A 20777-nucleotide genomic window follows, 5' to 3' on the forward strand; every position below is an offset into this window, starting at 1 on the left:
ACCCCCCCCCCCCCCCCCAATAAAAAAAAATAAAATCAGAATGGCACCAGCCAACGGACCATATTTTTGTAATTTCGTGTTAAATTATCTTGCTCGTCAAGTTCTTAAAGATGGTGCGGAGAGAAAAGTAATATCTAACCAGTCAATTGTCTCAATTAATTGGGAATTGATTCGCAGTAACATGTTTACTTACAATTTTCAAGATCTTTAGTTATTTCTATGGTAACATGTTTACAAGCAATTTTGGTATGAAGGATTACAATGCATTTTGACAATTTTGGCAATGGAGAAAAACAAAACATCAACTCAGCCACTTTGTAATAGAGGAGGGAGAGAGATAGATGGATTGAATTTAGTTGGAAAGGCACTGTATCAGAGCATTCAATGCAATCGGTATGTGTGGATGAAAATATAGAGAAATGCGGTACATTATGAAAAACATTTTGATATTAGGAGACGTAATAATATTTTGCATAATGAATTGTATATTCGTTGACTTTCAATAATACATTTATTTGACAAGAAATTATCAATACATCAATATCAGCTACTAAAAGATATTTTCTTTATTTCGATTAAATTCAAATAATCGCTTTATATTATATTAGAATTAGATGAATTTGGTCAATTTAAATTTGACATAAAGTAAAAAAATTATTAATTAATTTCAGCCCTAATTTACTTTTGCGCTCTGTCAGCAATTGAGCATTGAACAAGATTCTCAGCGGACGGCGTGGGGTTTAAGAGCCGGTTCCCTTCTCAACCGGTCTAACCAAGACCACCGGCCGGCTTTTAAAACCTTTTGCACTGGTTGCCGCCAAACCCAACTCCTGCTCCGTCGCCATTCTTCTTTCACACCATGAGAACCCTAAAGCGACACAGTTCTCGGAGGTCCAAGGAGGATATCCCACGCGCAAAGTTGAGGAAGATAAAGAGAGGCGGTGTGTATAGACACCATGTGTATTGCATAATGTTGAAGCTTTTTTTTTTAGCTACTTTTCTCCCCTTTGCGTTTGTTGTTGTCTATAAACTGTTTGGTTTCTGAATTTATGGAGTAGGGTATAGTAGACCGAGTAAAGCAAGGAAAAGTGCAGAAAAGAAGCCTGTCAGATATGAGGAGGACTTTCCGGCGGAGATTGACGACTCAGGCAAGTTGAGAGTTCAAGTGTTTTTTAAGTGGAGAGTAATTTTTTTCTTTTTTTTTAATTGATGTAGTATTTTGTTGTTGTTTCCATTGAACTGTGACGGTTACTCTTTATGGATACAGAGGAGTTGTCTGAGGAGCAGGTGGATGGAGATTCTGAGTTGGAAGAAGCGGGAAAACTTTCATATAGAGAGCCTACAATGTATGATGATTTGTTGAAGAAGCTGGGGTCGCGCAATGTATCTGTTGCAAATGCTTTGAGGAGAAGGTAAAACTCAACTCTCTGGTTGAAGGTTTTCTTATTTCAGTCGCTATCTATTTGAATTAAATTGGTTAGGAACTTGTGATGAGGACTACATGCTGGAATTTGGGTTTCGGTGTTTATGTTCTAACATCTGTTTTTGTATGTCACTGCTGTTGTTTGGGCAAAGAGAAGGGTTTTTTTGGAAAACTAATTTCACTGTTTTCTAATTATTTCTCTCATTATTGTATTATGAAGTTTATGCTCCTCAAAATTCTTTTGAAAACAAACAGACCAAAAGCAATAATGCCTTTGTAATGATACTGGAGTCCAATGAAAAATGAGTCACATTAGAATTTTTAAGTAACTAATGGTGTTATGACATGAAATTTCGTTTTTCTTCATTTAGTAAATATTTTGGATCCTTTTAGTTATTATATATTTTTATTTGATGATTCTGTTCTGAGTAGGCAAAGAGAAGAACAAGGGGAAAGCGACTCAGATGAAGATGAAGATGAAGATAGTGATGCAGAATCTCTTAGTGAGTCGGAGGAAGAGGATGACGGTGAGAATGGTAATAATAGACCAAAAACTTCAGACTTCTCTATTATAATGCACGCACAAGCCAAACTCCTTGTTATGCTCTGGGTTTGGAGCTAAAAAATTTGAGGTTTTTTATTAATCTAGAAGAGACATTAATCTGACTATATCCATGTCTATGGTAAACAGAACTAGAGCAGTCTATGACTATAACTTGAAAAAATCCTAGTTGATGACTTCACCCTGTAAATACAGTGGCTTGTTCTTAGATGCTCTTTGGGTTAAAAGTGATGATTCTTGATTGCATTGACTATGAGGAATTTGGCAATATGATCTTGTCAGGTTGAATTTAAAAGTTGCGCCATTCTAGAATGCAAAGTTCACTTCAATCTACAATTATTGCATTAGCTTTAAAGGATTTCCAATTTTAAGGTGGAAAATAAATAGTCATCCCATAGACGGTATCTAAAAGATCAAATAATGTACTCATGTGTGGAAAACTATTAACAGTATATAGTGGAATAGTGATTTGGTGAGCCAAGCTTCTTCATTCTCTCTCTCGCTCTTGCTGCCCAGAGGAGTCCCAACTTTTTGTTAGCATCATGAATCTGGATACTGAACTTGAATTGAAATTGCTTAGGTTTTATATGTTTCATACACATTCACTTCTGGGACTTCCACGACTGGCATCTTCATAGTACCAGCCATAATGTACTTATGGACAATATGCGGATTTGGCTAGGTTGCTACATGTTGCATCATGGCAGACATTTTCTGAGTTTGCAATTGGAAGAGACTAGGCATGTAAATCACCCATTGTTAAATCGGTATTTAGTAGAAAGGCTACGTTTGGTAAGTCACTAGTTGTTGTATACGCCTAAGTAAAGGATGTTCAAGAGAAGTTATGAAGTTGTCAATGAGTATACGCATGACAGAATTTGTACAATAGTTTAATTAACCACAAATGTACACCGTCTCCTCAATAGCCTATCAGACAAGGCCATGCCGAAGCAATGACTAAGAATAGTCTGAACATATCGTGAAAGAGTTTGTAACTAGTCTTTAGGAAGTACTAATGTGTTATCGTATGCCATCCAGTACTCTAAGATGCTATCTCATGAATTGCTTCAATCATCACACTTGTGAAGAGAACAATACTCATTTCTTTTCTGTTTAAAAGTCTTGGAACTCTGAAGTTGAAATTACCTTAGCTGCTCTTTAGATCCATATATTTTTAAGTCGAGGATGAGGATAATTTTATTGTTCTAATGTTCATTGCTTTTTCCCTGAATTTAGGAAATGTAAGTCTGTCTCCTAGCAGTTACGCTGTTGGAAATGGCCCAAAAACTGGTGCGGAACAGAGTGAACATGTTGAATCAGATGATGATGAAGAACTGTCTGACACAGATGAAGAAAGTGACCCGAGAGTGAATGGTCAGCCATCTGTCATCATAAGGTCTTCTCATGTTGACTTGTTAGTAGTTCATACTTTGTTTGTGATATGCCATTCTGTGGAAGATTGAATATATATTATTAGATGGTGCGAAAGGTTTCTCTTGGAAAAGGTTGCATGAACTAGCACTTGGAAATTTGGTAACTAATAAGTATTTACTTGGAAATATAGCCTATTTTATTAAAAATTAAATGACCATTCTACCCGTGGATGTATTTATAATGTTTGTAATTGGGAGGAATACTTATGTTTATATAGTTGAAGGTGAGAATTGTTTTTTGGTGGGTTCTTCAATGTTTTGAGACAAAACTTGGTGGACTAATTAGGAAAAACTCTACATTTTTAAGAAGCTATGTCTTTTCTTTCTTTGATTATGTTCATGTTATTAGCATTCACATAATTATTATACTAACTGTTGGTTGGATGCCATCTTGCATATATTAAATAATCTTTCATGTATTAAAATATACTATAAATAAGAATAAAATATATAAACTAACAAATCACGAAAAAGAAGCAAACAAAAAATAGTAACCGGCTTGTCATATTTGTTTTAGGGGTATAATTGTCATATTTAAAAATTGGTGCAGTGTGTCACTGACCGCCGTTTGTGAGTATACAGAGCCTTTATATATATATATATATTAGTATAGATATGTTCTTGTTGGTGTATGTTACATTAATTATAATGTGATTTGCCTATGTAATGCTAAGAAGTGTCTTTGTAAAGTTAATATAGGGTGTGTTGATATTTCAAAATGGTGACAGCTTTGTAATATTTATATATTTAAAAAATGTGTAACATTTTTTATATAAAAAGTTATGAGGTAACCAAGAATTAGTTCTTGTTTTGATCGCCATATTAAGTACATTACTTGGAAAACAATCTCACAGGTCAGAAATAGCATGAAAGTTACCAAAATTATTAGGTTTATACCAATAATTTATACAACAGTTGTAAAAACCAATTTTTGGGATTCTTTGTTGTCCTAGAACGATCACAATTGTTTTCTTTTTCCATATTGTTTTCTTTAGATACTTTTCTTTTTTATATTTCTATTTTACAACATTAGAAGAAGTGCTTGACCTAAATAGTTTTATGTCGTAGTGCAAAAATGGTTATAACCTTACTCTATATCTATAGAATGATAAAAAACCACACAAACGGCTATGTTTTTCATCTCTAATTCCTATAATTCCATAATAGTATTTTGTGCCTTCTAATTATAATACATCACGTTTACAATTTTACAAGTTTTCAAATACTGAACGGTATTTTATTTAGTAATTTATAGGGACCCTTGGGTGAGGACAAAATTGAAAGTTGATGCCAACATTATCCATGTGAGTTCTATTGACAAGAATATAATTGTAAATGGAGCATTTTTGAAAAGGATCCAATCCAGGCGTAATTTTTGAAGTTTGAGGGGGTAAAGTGTAATTACACTACTTCAGAGGATGTCCAGGTTTAATGAACCCTCCTAATAAGTAGTGTATAGAGTTGCCTTATAAGGTCTATGGGGTGATTGGCGAAGTACAGGGCCTTGTTTTGTTATAGATCAGTATTATGAGTGTTAATTTATACATTTTTAGTGTTAAGTGTAGTCTATGCAAAGGAAGTTCACTAGTCTTCTAAGTGTGCTTGGTTGGCCTGAGTAACTTATTGAAACGAATATATACTGATTTAATCGGTATCATTCCTTTGTTTCAACTGATGAAAAACTTTACTTGTGGGTTTCTTCGTTGCAGTACCTTTCACAATCATTTGAGTCACAAACTAGCATCTGAAGAGGTTGACGATATTATGAAAAGGAAATGTAAGTACACATGGAAGATGCCTGCTCTCAAGTCGAATTGCAGTTGGAGAGGAACAGGAGCATGCTTTATCAAGGTTTCTTCTCATGTTCACTTTCTTTTCACCTTGCTTTCTCATGTGATCATTTAATCATCTGTAATTGCACATTCTCAATTCTATAGTTGTTTGATTGAAATTTTATCATCATAGTTATTTATTTCGATACCATTGAGGCATCAACTGTTCTATGCTGTGTCTGTAGGCTACCACTAAAGTTGCACATTGAACTCGTACGCCTTTCTTTTGCTGGAATCAGCAATGAAAAAGTGCCATTCAAATGGTTGTTGATGCTGTTCCGTGGATGTTCTTGTTGCAGTACTAGCTTTTCTTGTTGTATATGTTAGGGTTAATTACACTTAGGCCCCCTTTGAAAATGCGAAATTACACTTTCCCCCACATAAGTTTTGAAATTGCATTTACGCCCCTCCGCAAATTCTTCCTTTACCCCTGACACCCTGCCACTAGGGTATGGATGAAATATGCTAGCGCTAACAAAAAAAATTACAGAAATTAATTTTGCCTCTCATTTAAGATTTTCATGTATATTTTTGTACTTATAAAGGGATAAATGTAATATATATATATATGTGGAGTGATGATAACAACATTACAATTTTTCCCTTATAAGTATAACATTATTACATGAGAATGTTTAATGAGGGTAAACTTGAAATTTTAAGAATTCTTTTTTTTACTAACATTAGTATTTTTCATCCAACCTTAATGACTGACTGGGGTTGAGGTGTAAATAGTGAATTGGTGAATTTTTGGAGGGGGCCTAAGTGTAACTTCAGAACTTTTGGAAAGTATAATTTTGCATTTTGAGAGGGGATCTAAGTGTAATTAACCCTATTTATAATCAACTTATTTAGCTAATATTGTTCGGTCAAAATATTAAGATATCGTGTATCAAATTCCTCTCCTAAGTTAGTATTAATGAAATTGTATCTACAACATATTGTTGAATTATTTGAAAGGGGTTACAACTTGAAAGACATGAAATTTTGAATCCAAGCGACAAGTGTAAGTTCTGTTAGATGGATTAGTTGCAAAGAGAAAGAAAATCATATTCAGTTGAGTTGTCAGTTTCAGTGTCATAAAAATCATGCACAAGGTCTCAGATATCTTCTCTAAAGTTTATCATTTGGGGGGTGAATGAGCTCATATATGGGTAATGATCACCACCTAACTCTTATTAAACAGGGATCTGAAGAGGAATTAAAAATAGTTGATTAAACATAATATTTTGATGAGGTATTACATGGGTAGCCCTCTTGCAGATGATTACATACCTGTTGGTAGAAGCTGGGTGCAGGGCCGGGAAGTTATGAGAATGACAAAAGATATGTTGACAAGGCTGGTGGAGGAGCTCAATGACCCCATCAGCTTCCGTTGCCTTTATACATTGCACAACCTTGGTTAAATTGTTTAAGTAATCTCTAATGAAGTAGTGACTTCAGACAGAATTCCCATCTGTAGCTTGTTTCTTGGGCATTGATGTTTATCAGCCACCTGAAATTTGATCGTAGCACTCATTTTTCTCATTTTCCACGACTTCATAATATTGTTGATTGTTTTTGTCGAAATTTTAGAGGATCTGAGGCACTAAGTTTGGGATTGAATTATATGCCCCATCTTGTATTGTCTTTAAAGCCACTGTATACCTGCCATAACAAAGAGTTTTTACATGTAGGATTCAGACATGGATTCTAATTATGGCCTAAAGCCAAGGTTATACAAGCATTGGTTGGAAAGCTACAAGGCTACTGCAGGCAGTGAATTTCATCAATCTACACAGAGATTGTTTTTCTCTATTTGTAAGTAAATTAAATAAGCTGTCATTGAGCAGACATATGTCTTCCTACATAACTTTCATGTCTTGTATTGAAGATGTCTTCTGCTTGCTATGGCACACGATACTTATGGAGAACTAGTAGTGGTTACTGATTCACTGAACTGTATGGTATATTACATATGCCCTGTGTCAGGAGTTTACTGTTTCCATTGTGGTCATCTTGAGCTGCTTGAAAGACGTGCATAAGTTTCAGATTACAAGCACTCTTTAACTGGGTTGATTATGCCATTTAGCCCAGAACAGGTTTAGCACCATTGCAATTGGCTGAGAACTTAAGTGCCAAATTGTACCACATCTGCCCCTCCTTTACTTTACATTCCAGTAGAATGTTTAGATGGTGAATCCTTCTAATATTTGGAGAAAGTAAAGGAAAAGAAAAAAAGAGCATAACTCCCCAGTCAAATTTATAAGCTATCTCAATGTCTGTTTTGGTGCTTGAATAAAGCACTACCAGTAGTTATGGAGCTGTATTTTGTAAATATTTAGTCCCAGATATATTTGATGTTCTGAAATGTCTTATGAAAAGTCTTCCATTTTAATGTGAGAAGTTGTCACCTGATGTGTTGATTTGCTTTTTGTGTTTCAGATTACCACACAGCAGTACTGCTTTATTGTTTCTGAAGATGTACTGTTGGTCTGAATATTTCTCGCATTGTTGCTTTTCATCTTTTTAACCATTGTTTTATTTGTTACTGGGTTTGGGCAGGAAGAGAGTAGCTTTGAGAGGCTGAAAAATTCCTTTGACGATCCTTGCATATATACTTGTATTTGATTGTTTACTTTCTGTTCTTAGGAATATTGATTTATGTGGTAACTGTGGATGGATTTTAATGCCAAACTGATTCGTGGTTTACCTTTTTAGGCAACAGCTATTATGATGTAATGCACCATAACAAGAAGCCGTTTTACCTCAAAGGAACGGAAGAAGATTCAAGTATCATGGATTCTTACCTCATGCATTCCGTATGTACATGACCCTTTAGTTTTTATGAGTATGTGCAAGTTTTCAACCAGCAGATATATAATCATCACCTAATGGGCATTGTTTAGTTCGCCTTGTAGCTATAAATTTCTGAGCTGCCATCAGCTTGTATGAATTAAATGAGGTGATTATTTTCTGCAGTTAAATCATATCTTCAGAAGTAGAGATCTTATTGGAAAAAATGAAAGGAAATTGGCTAAAGATCAAGAGAGTGTGGAGGGAATAAGTGTTGAAGGTGATGCCTATCTTGATCGTGGATTCACCCGTCCCAAGGTACGTTCTTGTTCTTTCACTGGCTTTAACGGTGTAGTTATAAAATATAAGTATCCTTTGAATAGCTGTGTAAATCAGCTTTATTACATTTTTTTATAATTCTACTTTGATCTGCTGTCTATGACTGAGCAGACCAGTCATTAACTAATTGGTATCCTGAAAATGCAGAGCCTAATTGCTAGGTGATTTTCCTCTTGCTTGATCATTATAGGAATTGGGTCCCTCTGCCTTTGCTCTACGGAAGATATAAACAGTTTGCATACATCATTCTCGAATCGACATGCTCTATTTGATTTTGTTGTATTTATGGATCACTGTGATGTCATGGCAGAAAGCTTATTTGGGGGTTTCGCTGCATGATTACTTGTAGAAAATGATTTACTTGGGAGATAAAATTTCTCATCGACTTTGTTGTAATGTGTTTGGGCTTGGTCTATAGCAGCAGCTCTTCTAAGTTGATGCAATTTTGCATGTTGAAAAAGATAATATGTAACAATCCTTTAACTGTATACCGGATTTGTTGAATTGTTTCTTGTGATAAAGTCTTTATACATCTTTCTCACGATATACATCTTTATACATGGAAATAGATGTCAATAACTTGGTTTAATAATGGTGTTTCAGATACTATGGAGCTCTCATTGGTCTCCAGTGGCGATATTTTGCTTGCTTGTATGTTGCCACAATATGTGTTTGTTTGTTTGTTTGTCTTTTTTGGGGTGGGGGGGGGGGGGGGGGGAGGGGGGGGGGGGGTTGGGGGGGGGATGCCCCCCCCTGAAACTGATATTGATAAAAGAGAAGAAGTTTGTAACTTTTTTTGTTTTTGGGTTGGGGGGGGGGGGGAGGGACTAGGAATAAGAGATGATGAGTTTCTTTATGTGTACTTGGTAAGAAAAAGTTTAGTTGAGTTGTATATGATGAGGATAAAATTCTATTATATTATTATAACCATTTTTATTACCAGTAACGCATTTCCACCGGGAGATGTTAAGGTATAGGCCTTCTATTAACACAGGTAATAGCTTATGAGATAAATTTGTTTAGAAGTATGGATGACTATGATTACTTTAGGGATCTTGTCAGAAATAAAAAGAATTGTTGCATATAAGTTCTGAATAATCAACTTTGCTGATCTTTTTGGAACATTCCTCTAATGCTGGACTTTTGATGAGTTCTCCAAAACACGTGATACAAATGGAGAGTACTAACCTTCTCTAAAGTTTTAAGCCGCATTTTGCGTCATTCAGACTGATACTGCTTGAATGACAGGTAGAAGAATAGTTAATGCGTACATCATCTAGACACAATACATAAACACAAATATCAACTAAAAGCGGGAAAAAACAAAGACCTATTGGATATCGTACATACATCCTTTTACAATGTGTTGCACATGGCCAACCCTGTGATGTGTGCTCATGCCTATCTGCTGCTTGTCTGGCCATGTCTCCCATCCATTCCATTACTTTTGTGGTCTTCCCGATACTCTTCTCTATGTGACATGTGCATGTCCGGTATCATTGTGGCATTGGATTCACCTTGCTGATTTCTTGCTTTTGTTCAGGTTCTGATCCTTTTGCCACTAGCAGGCATTGCACGTAGGGTTGTCAAGAGATTAATCCAGTTGACTCCTTCCAAGCATAAGGTAACTATAATTCTCTTATATTATGCTTTGAGTAGCTAAGGAGGCATAAAATGCCACAGAACTCTCCCGCTAACCTTAAACTTTCATGTGAAAGATCTTTTTTGCTAGAAATCAAGTGAAGAAAATTAAAAAAAAAATAGTAGGTTTGTGTCCAAAAGCTAGGAATGATATATAATCAGCTGTAAAACCATTAATATGATGTTCAGCTTATACTTGGACCAGAAAAATGTTTTGTGGGTATTTATCTGAACACACATCGAATTTGAGATATTTGGTGACTGAGAAGTTTTAAATCTTGAGCCTTTTTTTGCCTTATTATATTGTACAGTATTGCGTATCCTATAGAACATAATGGGACTTAGTTGAAGCTACTGTTAAACAATTTAGGCTTCTTTGATTACTTAATGTGTTTATAAGACTCAGAGCACTAGGAGTCAAAAGTAATGTTGGAATTCGTATGGTGATGATACATAATGTAATTATATTTAACGGTATTTCTGATTCAAATTATGCACTCCTCTTTATAAGATGGCCTTTCTGCACCTGCATTTTCTTGTCTGTTTACCCCCATAATTTCTTCTTCCTCAAATATACAGTCTGTCACGCTATTATACTCAAATTATGGTGCACGAGAATGTGCTCACTTTTCACTCTATAAGACTTTATTGCTTGAGGATTACTTTTGCTCTTTTCTTGCAAATATATCTGTTTGACTGTAATGCGCTGGATGATAGTATAATTTTTCCTCCTTATAGATATCTCTTTGTTTTAAACAGGCTAATGTGGAAAATTTGGAGCGCTTCTATGAAGAGTTTGGTTCTGGAAGAACTGAGAGCAGAGATGAAGACGATGACTCAGAAATCCCTAAACCCAAGAAGTCTGCAAAACCTCCCGATTTCCAAGCATTGCTTGGTAGGGATAATGATAATGATCACTTTGTGATAGGCGTAAAGTTCACCAATAAGTAAGACACCTGGCATTAATATAGCTCAATGAAATGAACTTTCTTGTAGTGTCTTTTAGTTGATTCTTTATATCATAATACGCCCTGGCCTGTAGTTATAGAAGTCTGCAATGATCCTCACAGACAAAGATTCATATACTTCTTTCCTTGGAAGCCTAAGGAATTTAGCATCGTACATGGTTGGTCATTGCAGAAGCTTAACATACATGCTCCATGTGATGATAAATATCTTAAGTTTATTGCGTGGTAAAGCTTCACTACTTCTGTTGGAAGAAAAATGTCAAAGATTTTTTTGTCTCTAATAGGTAAAGCTTTTAGGTAATGTTGGCATTGAATATGTATGTGAGCCAGGTTGACCCGATAGACATGGTTCGACTGTGACCATCTCTTAAGAAAGTTCCATGGGCTTTTCTTGGAGCAAATAAGACTTTACCAGTACATGAGGGCACTTGTTGATGACATTAGTTAATAAATGTTTTTACTCTCTATTAGCGTAAGCTTTTGAATGAGATGGTCATCCATTTACTAATATTTATTGTGAGAAGGCACTGTGTAATTTGCAGTCTTTCTTGAATTACATAATCTGCAGAAAGTTTTGAATAACAGCACTGAAATTATTTGTGCCCTTCAACTGATGTTTATGGTAACAAATAATGTGCACATGTCTGCTAGGTCAAATCCTTTGGTAGCTACTTTCAGCTCTTTTTCTAATCATTATTAGGGGAGCAAAATCCATTCAATGTTGGAGTAATATGAAGATTTTAACTTCAAATACTTTCTTTATGTTCAAAATTTTCAATCCAAACATGATTTCGGTGCTTTGAGCAACTTGAAGTGGTATACATCTATGTCTACTCTTGTTACTATCCACAAACTGGGTTTCTATCTCATAAAGGTAATATTTGGGAATGGACTGCTGTTTACTGAAAGTGAGTTGTTGATGTGCCCTGCATCAATTCCTATTGTCATATTTTATTGCATATGTTGTTCCTCAGTCAACAAATGAATGGATAATTGATACTGTAGTACCCAAACTAATCTTTGACCTATTACACTGATTCTTTGACAATTTTGATATTGTATGACTTTTAAATCTTTATGTTTCGTCTTTTGTTTAATACTACTGAAATACATTTTCAATAATCTGACTAAATTGTTCACTACTGCATTGAGAAGTTAATACAATTGACTTTTAACAACAGTAAGTGGATATTTAGGAGCTGAGGTAGTATCTATTACCTCTGAATTTCTTATCTCTTTGCAGGGGTATAAAGTTGTACGGGGATTTCTATACGTCGGACATGATTGTTGCTTCTCCTCTGGGCTTGATCACTGTAAACCTTTCTCTACCATGAACTTTTCACTGTAGATGGTTACTTTTTAAATTCATTTAGAGCTGTGCTTTAGATTTTGTTGCAAAATAGTTCATGCATGTTATATGTTGTAGATGCTTAATCATGTTTGTTTCTGTGAGAAGTTGGCGAAAATTATCTCATATCTTCTTGTTTCGTACATTAATTATATACTGCTTTTTACTTGTCTTTCTGCATTTCTTTATTGAATATTTTTTCCTGCAATATAGCAGCAATAGGCATGATTGATCTGAGCTTCTCTAATATTCCACTGCAGAAAATTGGGGAGGCGGAAGTTGAAAAAGAAAAAGATGTTGATTATCTTTCTTCCATAGAAGTGAGCATATCAATTTGAGTTATCCCGGATGCTAGTATGATGTTGTTAATAATTTCGATCTTATCATATACTAATTAGCTAGAAAAATTTGTGTAACAGGTCTTAATCATTGACCACGCCGATATCATGCTAATGCAGGTTTGTAAGTTTCTGTGCGAGTGAGGTCTTTAATCATATTGTTTTTGTATCACTGATAATTCTATATTTGCTCTATTTCTTCCTGTGAAATCCTCCAGAATTGGTCCCATGTGAATACTGTTGTTGAGCAGTTGAATAGATTACCATCTAAGCAACATGGAACTGATATTATGCGCATCAGGCCATGGTATGTTTCTGTGCTGCTCCTCTGGTCATATGTTTTTCCGTGGCTGCAATTTCTTCATGTTTCAAACAACATATCTTAGAAGAGAAGTATAATTTTGGGTATCCTCCATCATTCTTTACTGAATTCAAATATCATTAGTACCCTGTGTTATCTAACGCATTAATTGATTAGACCCACTTTAATGCATTTGATGCAATGATATCTTGCCAAAACTAGAGGTGATAAAAGATGAATTACGATAAGTTGTTTAGCATGTCAAGTTGTTTGATTCTTCCTTCGGTGGCAATAATTAGAATTTTTGCAAAAATTAAACATCTTCATTTTCAGGTACCTAGATGGACAAGCGCGTTTCTATCGGCAAACAATAATTTTAGGTTCTCATATAAGTCCAGGTAATAAAATTTAGAGTACTTATTTTATTCTTTGCAAGTAGTGATGTTACAAAGATGGGTGCAACTGTGAGTTAAATGGCATAGGAAGATAGAAGCATGATTGTTTAGCCCAGCTGGTTTCTTAATTCAATAATAACCAGTAGCATTCTGATTTGTATCTTGCTGTTATCTTTCTTTTTCTCATCTACTTTTCCCGTCATTCCTCTTTGAACAGTTAGCCTTGGGCATATTTTAATTTTAACATGAGTGGTAGCTCTGTCGATATGCCTCTTTGATTTGCTCCTTTTACATGATGTAATGTCAGGTCTGGCATCTTTGTTAACATCCACTTTCCGGTTTTGCAGAAATCAATGCCTTGTTTAATCAGCATTGCCTCAATTATCGTGGAAAGGTTTGTCATGTCCTGGATATACTAGTTCAAAGCATGCTGCATGCTCCTAAATTTGTCTGAACATTGTTTATATGCTCTTTGTTCCCCTTGCTGGGGTTGGATTATCTTTGGATTGGATATCCAGTATCCCTCCTGTGATACCCATATTTGGTTGACCACATTGGGAGTTTAGCTTACTGGTTATTAGTTTCAATGTGAAATGGAAACCCTCTCAAGGAACCTTTGAAGGCCAAAGTTGGGGTGTGGGTTTCCCTTGGGTGTATGCGAGGCTTATTGCTTGATTTGCCTACACGGGATTTTTCTAGGTATTTTTCTACTAGTTGGAACTCTAGAGTTAAATTTCTGGCGTCAACAGAAACTTGTTCCGCATGTAAATGGAGTTTGTTATATTGACAATACTTACCCTTGTGCGAACAAGGTTTTGGTAATAGAAGCAATTATTACAAACTCTTTCCATCTCTTTGTTTGATAATAGAATCCATTATCACGAAGTTCTGTTTTGCAGGTCAAATTGGAGTGCAAGTATAAAGGTGTTCTTCCAAAAATATTAATTCAAGCAAGACAGGTGAGTGTAGTCCATGGCCATTGCTATTAGATACTGTAAGAAGTTGGGATCTTGCAATAAGTGAAATCTCCGAGGCAAATGACCTCATCTCTGGGTTCACGTATATCAATCAGGAATTTCTTGTATTCACTATTTAAGTTTCTTGACCGGATTTCATGTGAGCGAAGATTAATATTCATAGTTTCTTTTCTTCAGATTACCAGACAAAAATCATGATTATCTTTGATTAAGTTTACTGTTTGTGTCGGGCTGAGCTTGCAAGTTCTATTTATGTCCTTTCAAATTGACATTATCTGAGATTACATATATGCATGTATGCATGCCTATGTGTGTTTATGTGCATGTGCATACATAATATTACTAGAAATCTCTTAACTTTAAAATGGTAAAACAAGGCCTTCCAGTTAATTAATTCCTGTTCTTACAGTTCACATTATTAACCTGCAGATTTATGAGCGCTTTGATACGGAATCAATAGCAGAAGCTGATGATGCTCGTCTTAATTACTTTTGCAAAAAGGTTTGTCAAGATATTAATTTTATGGTTCAGTCATGTACTGTTGAATATAAAAGATATTCCTGATAAATTAATGGAACCAAGTCTGATGACTTTCAGCACTAGTGTTTTGGGCAATTGACCTAAATGATTTTAGTATGTTTTGGAATTGATAAAATTAGTTTCTTTTGTGGCTTTATTTTCAAAGAATAGTATTACCTGAACAATTTAAGTGATAATCAAACAGTAAGATGCTTGTGCTTGAATGAGCGAACACGTTGGTATGATGTTCTGATTATATCAATCAAAAGAAGTGAAACCGAGGCATACTGTTGGCTTTTTGTGATATTTGTCAATATTACTGCTAAATGGATTATTATCTTTTTGATCAATTTTGTTGACTTGTCGAGAGAAATGAATATTATTAGCATTGTTAAAGAGGAGAAAATGAAGTAAATCTTGATTGATATCAGGTAAGAATAGGCAGGAAACTGCAGTTACAAATAGCAAAATGGAGGATAAACGAAGAGCAGAAACACTTGAACCAAACATTTTCTGAAAGAGTGGCAAAGCACTCTCATAATTATCTGTATATAGCTAAAGTTAGAAGGCTCACTATTTCAGGAATAGAGTCCAACATTTCAACTCATAGGGGTTTTTTTTTTGGTTATTTTGATATTTAGTTGACTTCGTAACACATGGACAGAAGTGGTTGTTGATTCTGAGATTTTTCGTGGTTCATTTATTTAATAAAGGCTTTTGTTGTGTTCATCAACTTAAGGTTTCATGATTATGCTTGAGAATCTTCAAACTAGGATAAGTAGTATGGTGTAGCAACTTCAGTTGCTGCGTATATTTTGTGCTGTACATCCTCTTACTCAACATCATTTTAATGGATGGCCAAATTTTGATAAGATATTATTTTGCAGGTATTCCCCAAGATAAAAGATTCCATCCAGGTAATATGGGGCTGAATGCATAAATTTTCTTGTGCTGCAATTAATCATCCACAATGCAGTGACTCTTTCTATGTTACTCTTTCCTGCGCAGAATGGGGTAATGATATTTATTAGTTCTTACTTTGAGTTTGTACGAGTTAGGAACTATTTGAAGTCACAAGCTGCCTCCTTCTGCTTGTTTGGAGAGTAAGAAATATCATTTCTATTTTTTATTTCTTTTGCAGCTTTTGCTAAATTGTTTTGTGTTTTTTCTCCAATCAGTGTTTCGATTATTATCTGCTGGCATTCTTGAAAAATTATTCATTTTTTATCTTTGAATTAGGTATATAAAGCGAAATGATATATCTCATGTGCGGGGTCAGTTTTTCAGAGGAGAAAAGAAAATTATGCTTTACACTGAGCGAGCCCATTTCTACTACAGATACAAGGTTCTCATTTTCCTGTTTACTCTTAACTTTTTTATTAGTAGGTTTCTGTATTACTTTCATCACTCATTTTTTCCTCATATTTAAAGATTTCACAAGTTTTTCTGTACATGCGTTAAAGTTTGTGAATTTAAATGAATGGTGGACAATTTCCAGCTGTGCTGCACATTTATATAAAATCCTTCTGAGAAGCCTCTTTAGCAACCATATCATATCCTATGATCTTGTGAGGCTACGGCTAATGAGAGAAGAGAAAACCTGTATAAAAGTGTTAGTTTTGAGGGGTCTGGTTATCATCATATCTTTCTGGAAGCTTCATACTCTGCGCATCACAATCTATTCACACTAAGCAATTTCTTGCATGACACTGGATCTCTCGCCCTTTTTCTTGAGTTCATGGTTATTGATGTTTTGAAAAGAAAACAGTTGAAGTGTTTTTACCTCAAATCAGTATATTTAGTTCAAATTGTAAATTTGCACATATAATATTCTGGAAACTAGTAAGGATTCAGTCTTTTTGGACAGATTTGGCTCTGACCGTGGGACTTTGCTTAATTTAAGATGCATGGATTTTATTTAGTAGTTTGCCCTGAGACATTGATTCTTTTTTTGTTGTCATAGTTAAATATTGAAACTACTATTGAGCCTTCAGATGAGCATCCATGTATTTGGATATTCAGTTATTACAATTCAGACTATTAATCAGGTTGATTACTTGGTTTGAGATGTTAATATATGTGCATTAGGATAATATATGTTTTTTAGATAGCGTTTTACTAAATGTCCATCCATCAAACACTGACTAGGTCTTTGAGAAAGTGAATGTACTGACCTAAAATCTTTTCTCGTCTTCATACTTGATTTGTTTTCTTACTCCTTTTCTCCCCTTTTCGAATAGATTCGTGGTGTAAAGAATTTAATAATCTATTCCCTGCCAGAGAGAAAAGAATTTTATCCAGAGGTAAAGCATCTTTTATAGATTATTTATTTATTTCATTTTTTCTCTAACAATTAATAGCTGTCTTCTTTTTCTTTTACTTATTATGCAGATTGTTAACTTGCTAGAAGAGTCTGGCAGCATGAATTGCACGGTCTTATTTTCTCGTTTGGATCATCTTCGGGTATCAGCCTCCCTCTCAATACTTATAAACATGTGTGGCAGACCAATAATCTTTGAAATCAACAAGTTTTAGAGACAGAGCGATATCTTCCTTGTTCTTTCTATATTTAGATTCTTTCCGGTTTATCAAACCTTTGCTTCAGTTTAGAAAGGTGAGAAGACCATCTGTAAGATCCATATTGCCACAACCTGTTCATCATTTCTATATTCAAAATTTACCTAGAAATGCCAGTAAATGACGCATGGGATGATCCAGTCACAATTGTGAGGGTGATAGGCAAATGCTCATTTTACATCGGAAAACTGTGGTAGTATTGCCGAAAATTTAGATATTGCAACCAACTAGTTGTGTTAATGACGAAGTGCTTGTGTTAGAATAGCCGTAACTGAGATTTGTCATATTGCAATGTAAGCGACTCTTGCATAAATTTCGGCAGAGCACAATGCAGTTGGATGTTAGGATTACTACATCACCAAATTAAGATATTTGAGGCCCTAGATATCTTTTTCAACTTGCCTTTAGATCAACATTTTTCCTACCTTTTTCTTTTGGTTCTGCCATGCTATTGCATGCTTTTCTAATTCAAAGTCTCTGTCTTGGGTGATTTTCATGACTTAATTCAACGAACCTAGTATTAACCAAGTCTTGTTTTCTGATATGTAGCTTGAAAGAATAGTTGGTTCGACTGCTGCCAAAAGGATGGTGGACTCAGAGAAAGGTGTCTTTGTCTTTGCTTAGAAACTTTTCCAAGCTGCATAAGTTGACGGAGCGTAGCACTAGAAGGGAATCAACTACATATCAATGTGAAAAGCTGCATGTCAACCTTAGCTTGGAGATCTTATGTACCACAACTATGATTCAAGGGAAAATGGAACGAGTTTCAGAATCCCTGGCTTACATCTCACCAACAGAATCCCGAAAGACTTAATCTGAGCTTATTTCCCTCCCTTCTGGAGTGTTCCAGAAAGGTGTTTCCTTATAACTTCTTAGCAGACTTGAACTTTCAACTTGGAAAATATGTACAATATTGAGGTGCGGCTTCTAACTTGTTTAGAAATATTTTGCTAAAGAAGCATATATTCCTTACAAATTTAAGTTGTTACAGGGAATCTGTAAGAATCACATATACACAGCTTATTTAAGTTAATAGTTCAAATGTTAGTCCAATACAATTGTGTCAGTCTTCAACTTTCATTATGGAGTAGTAGAATTCACTTTAGTTTGCCTGGTTATTAGTGATGATACCATATCTGCGATATTCCTCTAGATATAATTCCTTTTCGTTGTCCAAAAGTAAAATTTACATACCTTGTTTATATGTAATGCTAAAAGATCTTAAATTTGTAGCTGCTAATGATATCTATTTCTTTCCTTTAAAGTGACTATAGACATTGATTGTGATTAGAGTATATGGGTATTCGTTAGCCATTCAATTAATAGGTTAGTGCTCATGGAAATACTAAAAAACAGCCAACAGAACACCAAAAGAAGAAACTACATGGAGTCATTGTACAGATACTTTCTCTGCTTGATCTTGAAGTGTTGCCTCCAGAACCCTTTTAGTTTCAATCTTAAGAGTATGAAGCAGTTCTAAGTTCATCTCACCTCTAGTGTAGTAATACATGTATCTACAGGGCCTTGCATGCGAAGGAGCGAGTCAAATATAGCCAAGGATGATTTGCCGAAAGCAATATGTGATAATGCAAGGTTTTTGACACCCTTGCCGGCAAATCATCCCTGGCTACATTCCACTCTCTGCCTCTTCATGCAAAGACTCTCACATGATTAAACATGAGCATTTTCTTGTGAATGATTGTGCAAGTTACACCAGGACTACATATATAGAGCTGCGAAGAATAGTTAAAGAAAGGGACAATTACAGAAAATTAGGTTTCAAAAGTTTGCAACTACAATGGTGGGGACTGAGGGTAATGTATGCGAGTTGAGAAGATATTCTCTGTTTCATCACGTGAACAAAAGGAAATTCTGTTTCACATTTGTGGGTGTTTTTGAATCTATCTCTTATGTCATTCTCTCTTACTCAGTTGCTTGATTCCAGATTGAGGTATGCGTTACCTATTGAAAGTTGATGCTATTTCTTTTTCCATTCCTATAATGTTATTAATCCAAATGAGGGCAGAGTGGAGGACAAACTACAAGAAAAATATAGTGTGGACAAATAGGATTTTATACTGACAGAGGGATAAAGAAAAAATTGGTGAAGAACAATAGACAAACACACACACACACACACACACATATATAGCTTAAAATAACATGAAGTATAATGATTGAATTCGGTGATATTTCAATACAAAAGAAATCATGTATAGATCTTGCATTCTTGCACCAAAAGAGAGAAAAAGAAAGAAAGAGAGCTCCCGTTCATACTCGATTGAGAGGAAGGGCACGCCCATGGCATTCCCATGCACACGTGGATTGTCCTTACATGAATTGGATATAAAAATGTCAAATAATAGAGATTTTGTTTATTATTATAATATAGGTCCAACTATTGATGTAAAATGTTCTCTATTTAATTTTTGTATTAGTGGTTACAATTAAATGTATGCTACATTCAGTGCTTTGTGTATTAAGTGTATGAATGAATAACACATATACGTTAATTTTAAAAATTAATTTATATGTTAGCCATCCATCCAACCCGGATCGGGTGTAGTAGCATCAGCATGACTGCATTATTACATAAAAGAGATTTGTGATTGGTTCCAAAGAATGGTGAAGTTGTCTATAATGGGAATAGAATCCATATTATTATGTATAAAGAGAAGGAAGGAATGAAGTTGAATTCTGACTTTTGAAGTGGATATAGCCAAATAATATATGGGCATATGTGGCTGGACCTGGACTTGGACTCTCTTCACCCTTTGTTTATTCCCTTTGGATTTGGTGATTTTGATCCCATTTGATACCCAAACTTGACTTCACAATTACACTTTTTGACCATCAAACTGCCACTTGCCTTTTTCAGGAACAATTTCAGCCTCCCCTTTTCTTCAGTATTATTCTAATTATATGTACACCTTTTTAAATTCGTGATATTATGTACAACATTTTCATGTTTGTTAGTCTTTAAACTTTAGACTTATATTCACTAAAACATAATTTAAAAAAAAATACATTTTTAAAAATTCAAAACTGATTTCTTGTTTCATGTGACACCAACAACATTTAGTCCAGAAAATAGCTTAAAGAAGGGGGGAAACAAAAGAGGGCCATGTACAAATGTGTTCTTTATTTCCCATCTAATCTTGTAATGGTCCAATTTCTCACCAATTCATATTGGTGTCTCAATTGTATCCGGGCCAATTTACTTTTGAATCCAGCCCATCACAATAAGAGAAGGCAATTAATTTTCTTTAAAAAAAATAAATTTTAGTTCGTACCCATTTCATAAGGTCCAGCTCGAGAATTTTGGGCCTCGATTATGCAAATTTTAGAA

The 20777-nt window shown here is 34.9% G+C and overlaps 1 protein-coding gene across 1 annotated transcript; it reads left to right on the top strand.

Annotated features, from left to right (window-relative positions):
• LOC105161640 (U3 small nucleolar RNA-associated protein 25) lies at window positions 699-18498 on the top strand. The gene is made up of 25 exons (XM_020693905.1): window positions 699-941; window positions 1059-1148; window positions 1268-1412; window positions 1856-1959; window positions 3222-3381; window positions 5128-5269; window positions 6927-7050; window positions 7951-8051; window positions 8212-8343; window positions 9908-9988; window positions 10765-10952; window positions 12217-12286; window positions 12582-12641; window positions 12741-12779; window positions 12878-12966; window positions 13294-13358; window positions 13703-13749; window positions 14255-14314; window positions 14762-14833; window positions 15739-15768; window positions 15860-15954; window positions 16091-16196; window positions 17092-17154; window positions 17243-17314; window positions 17978-18498. The coding sequence occupies exons 1-25, from the start codon at window positions 860-862 to the stop codon at window positions 18050-18052; spliced, it is 2292 nt and encodes a 763-aa protein (XP_020549564.1). The 5' UTR covers window positions 699-859; the 3' UTR covers window positions 18053-18498.

Source organism: Sesamum indicum, linkage group LG5 (genome assembly GCF_000512975.1).
Source record: "Sesamum indicum cultivar Zhongzhi No. 13 linkage group LG5, S_indicum_v1.0, whole genome shotgun sequence".
Lineage (NCBI taxonomy): Eukaryota > Viridiplantae > Streptophyta > Magnoliopsida > Lamiales > Pedaliaceae > Sesamum > Sesamum indicum.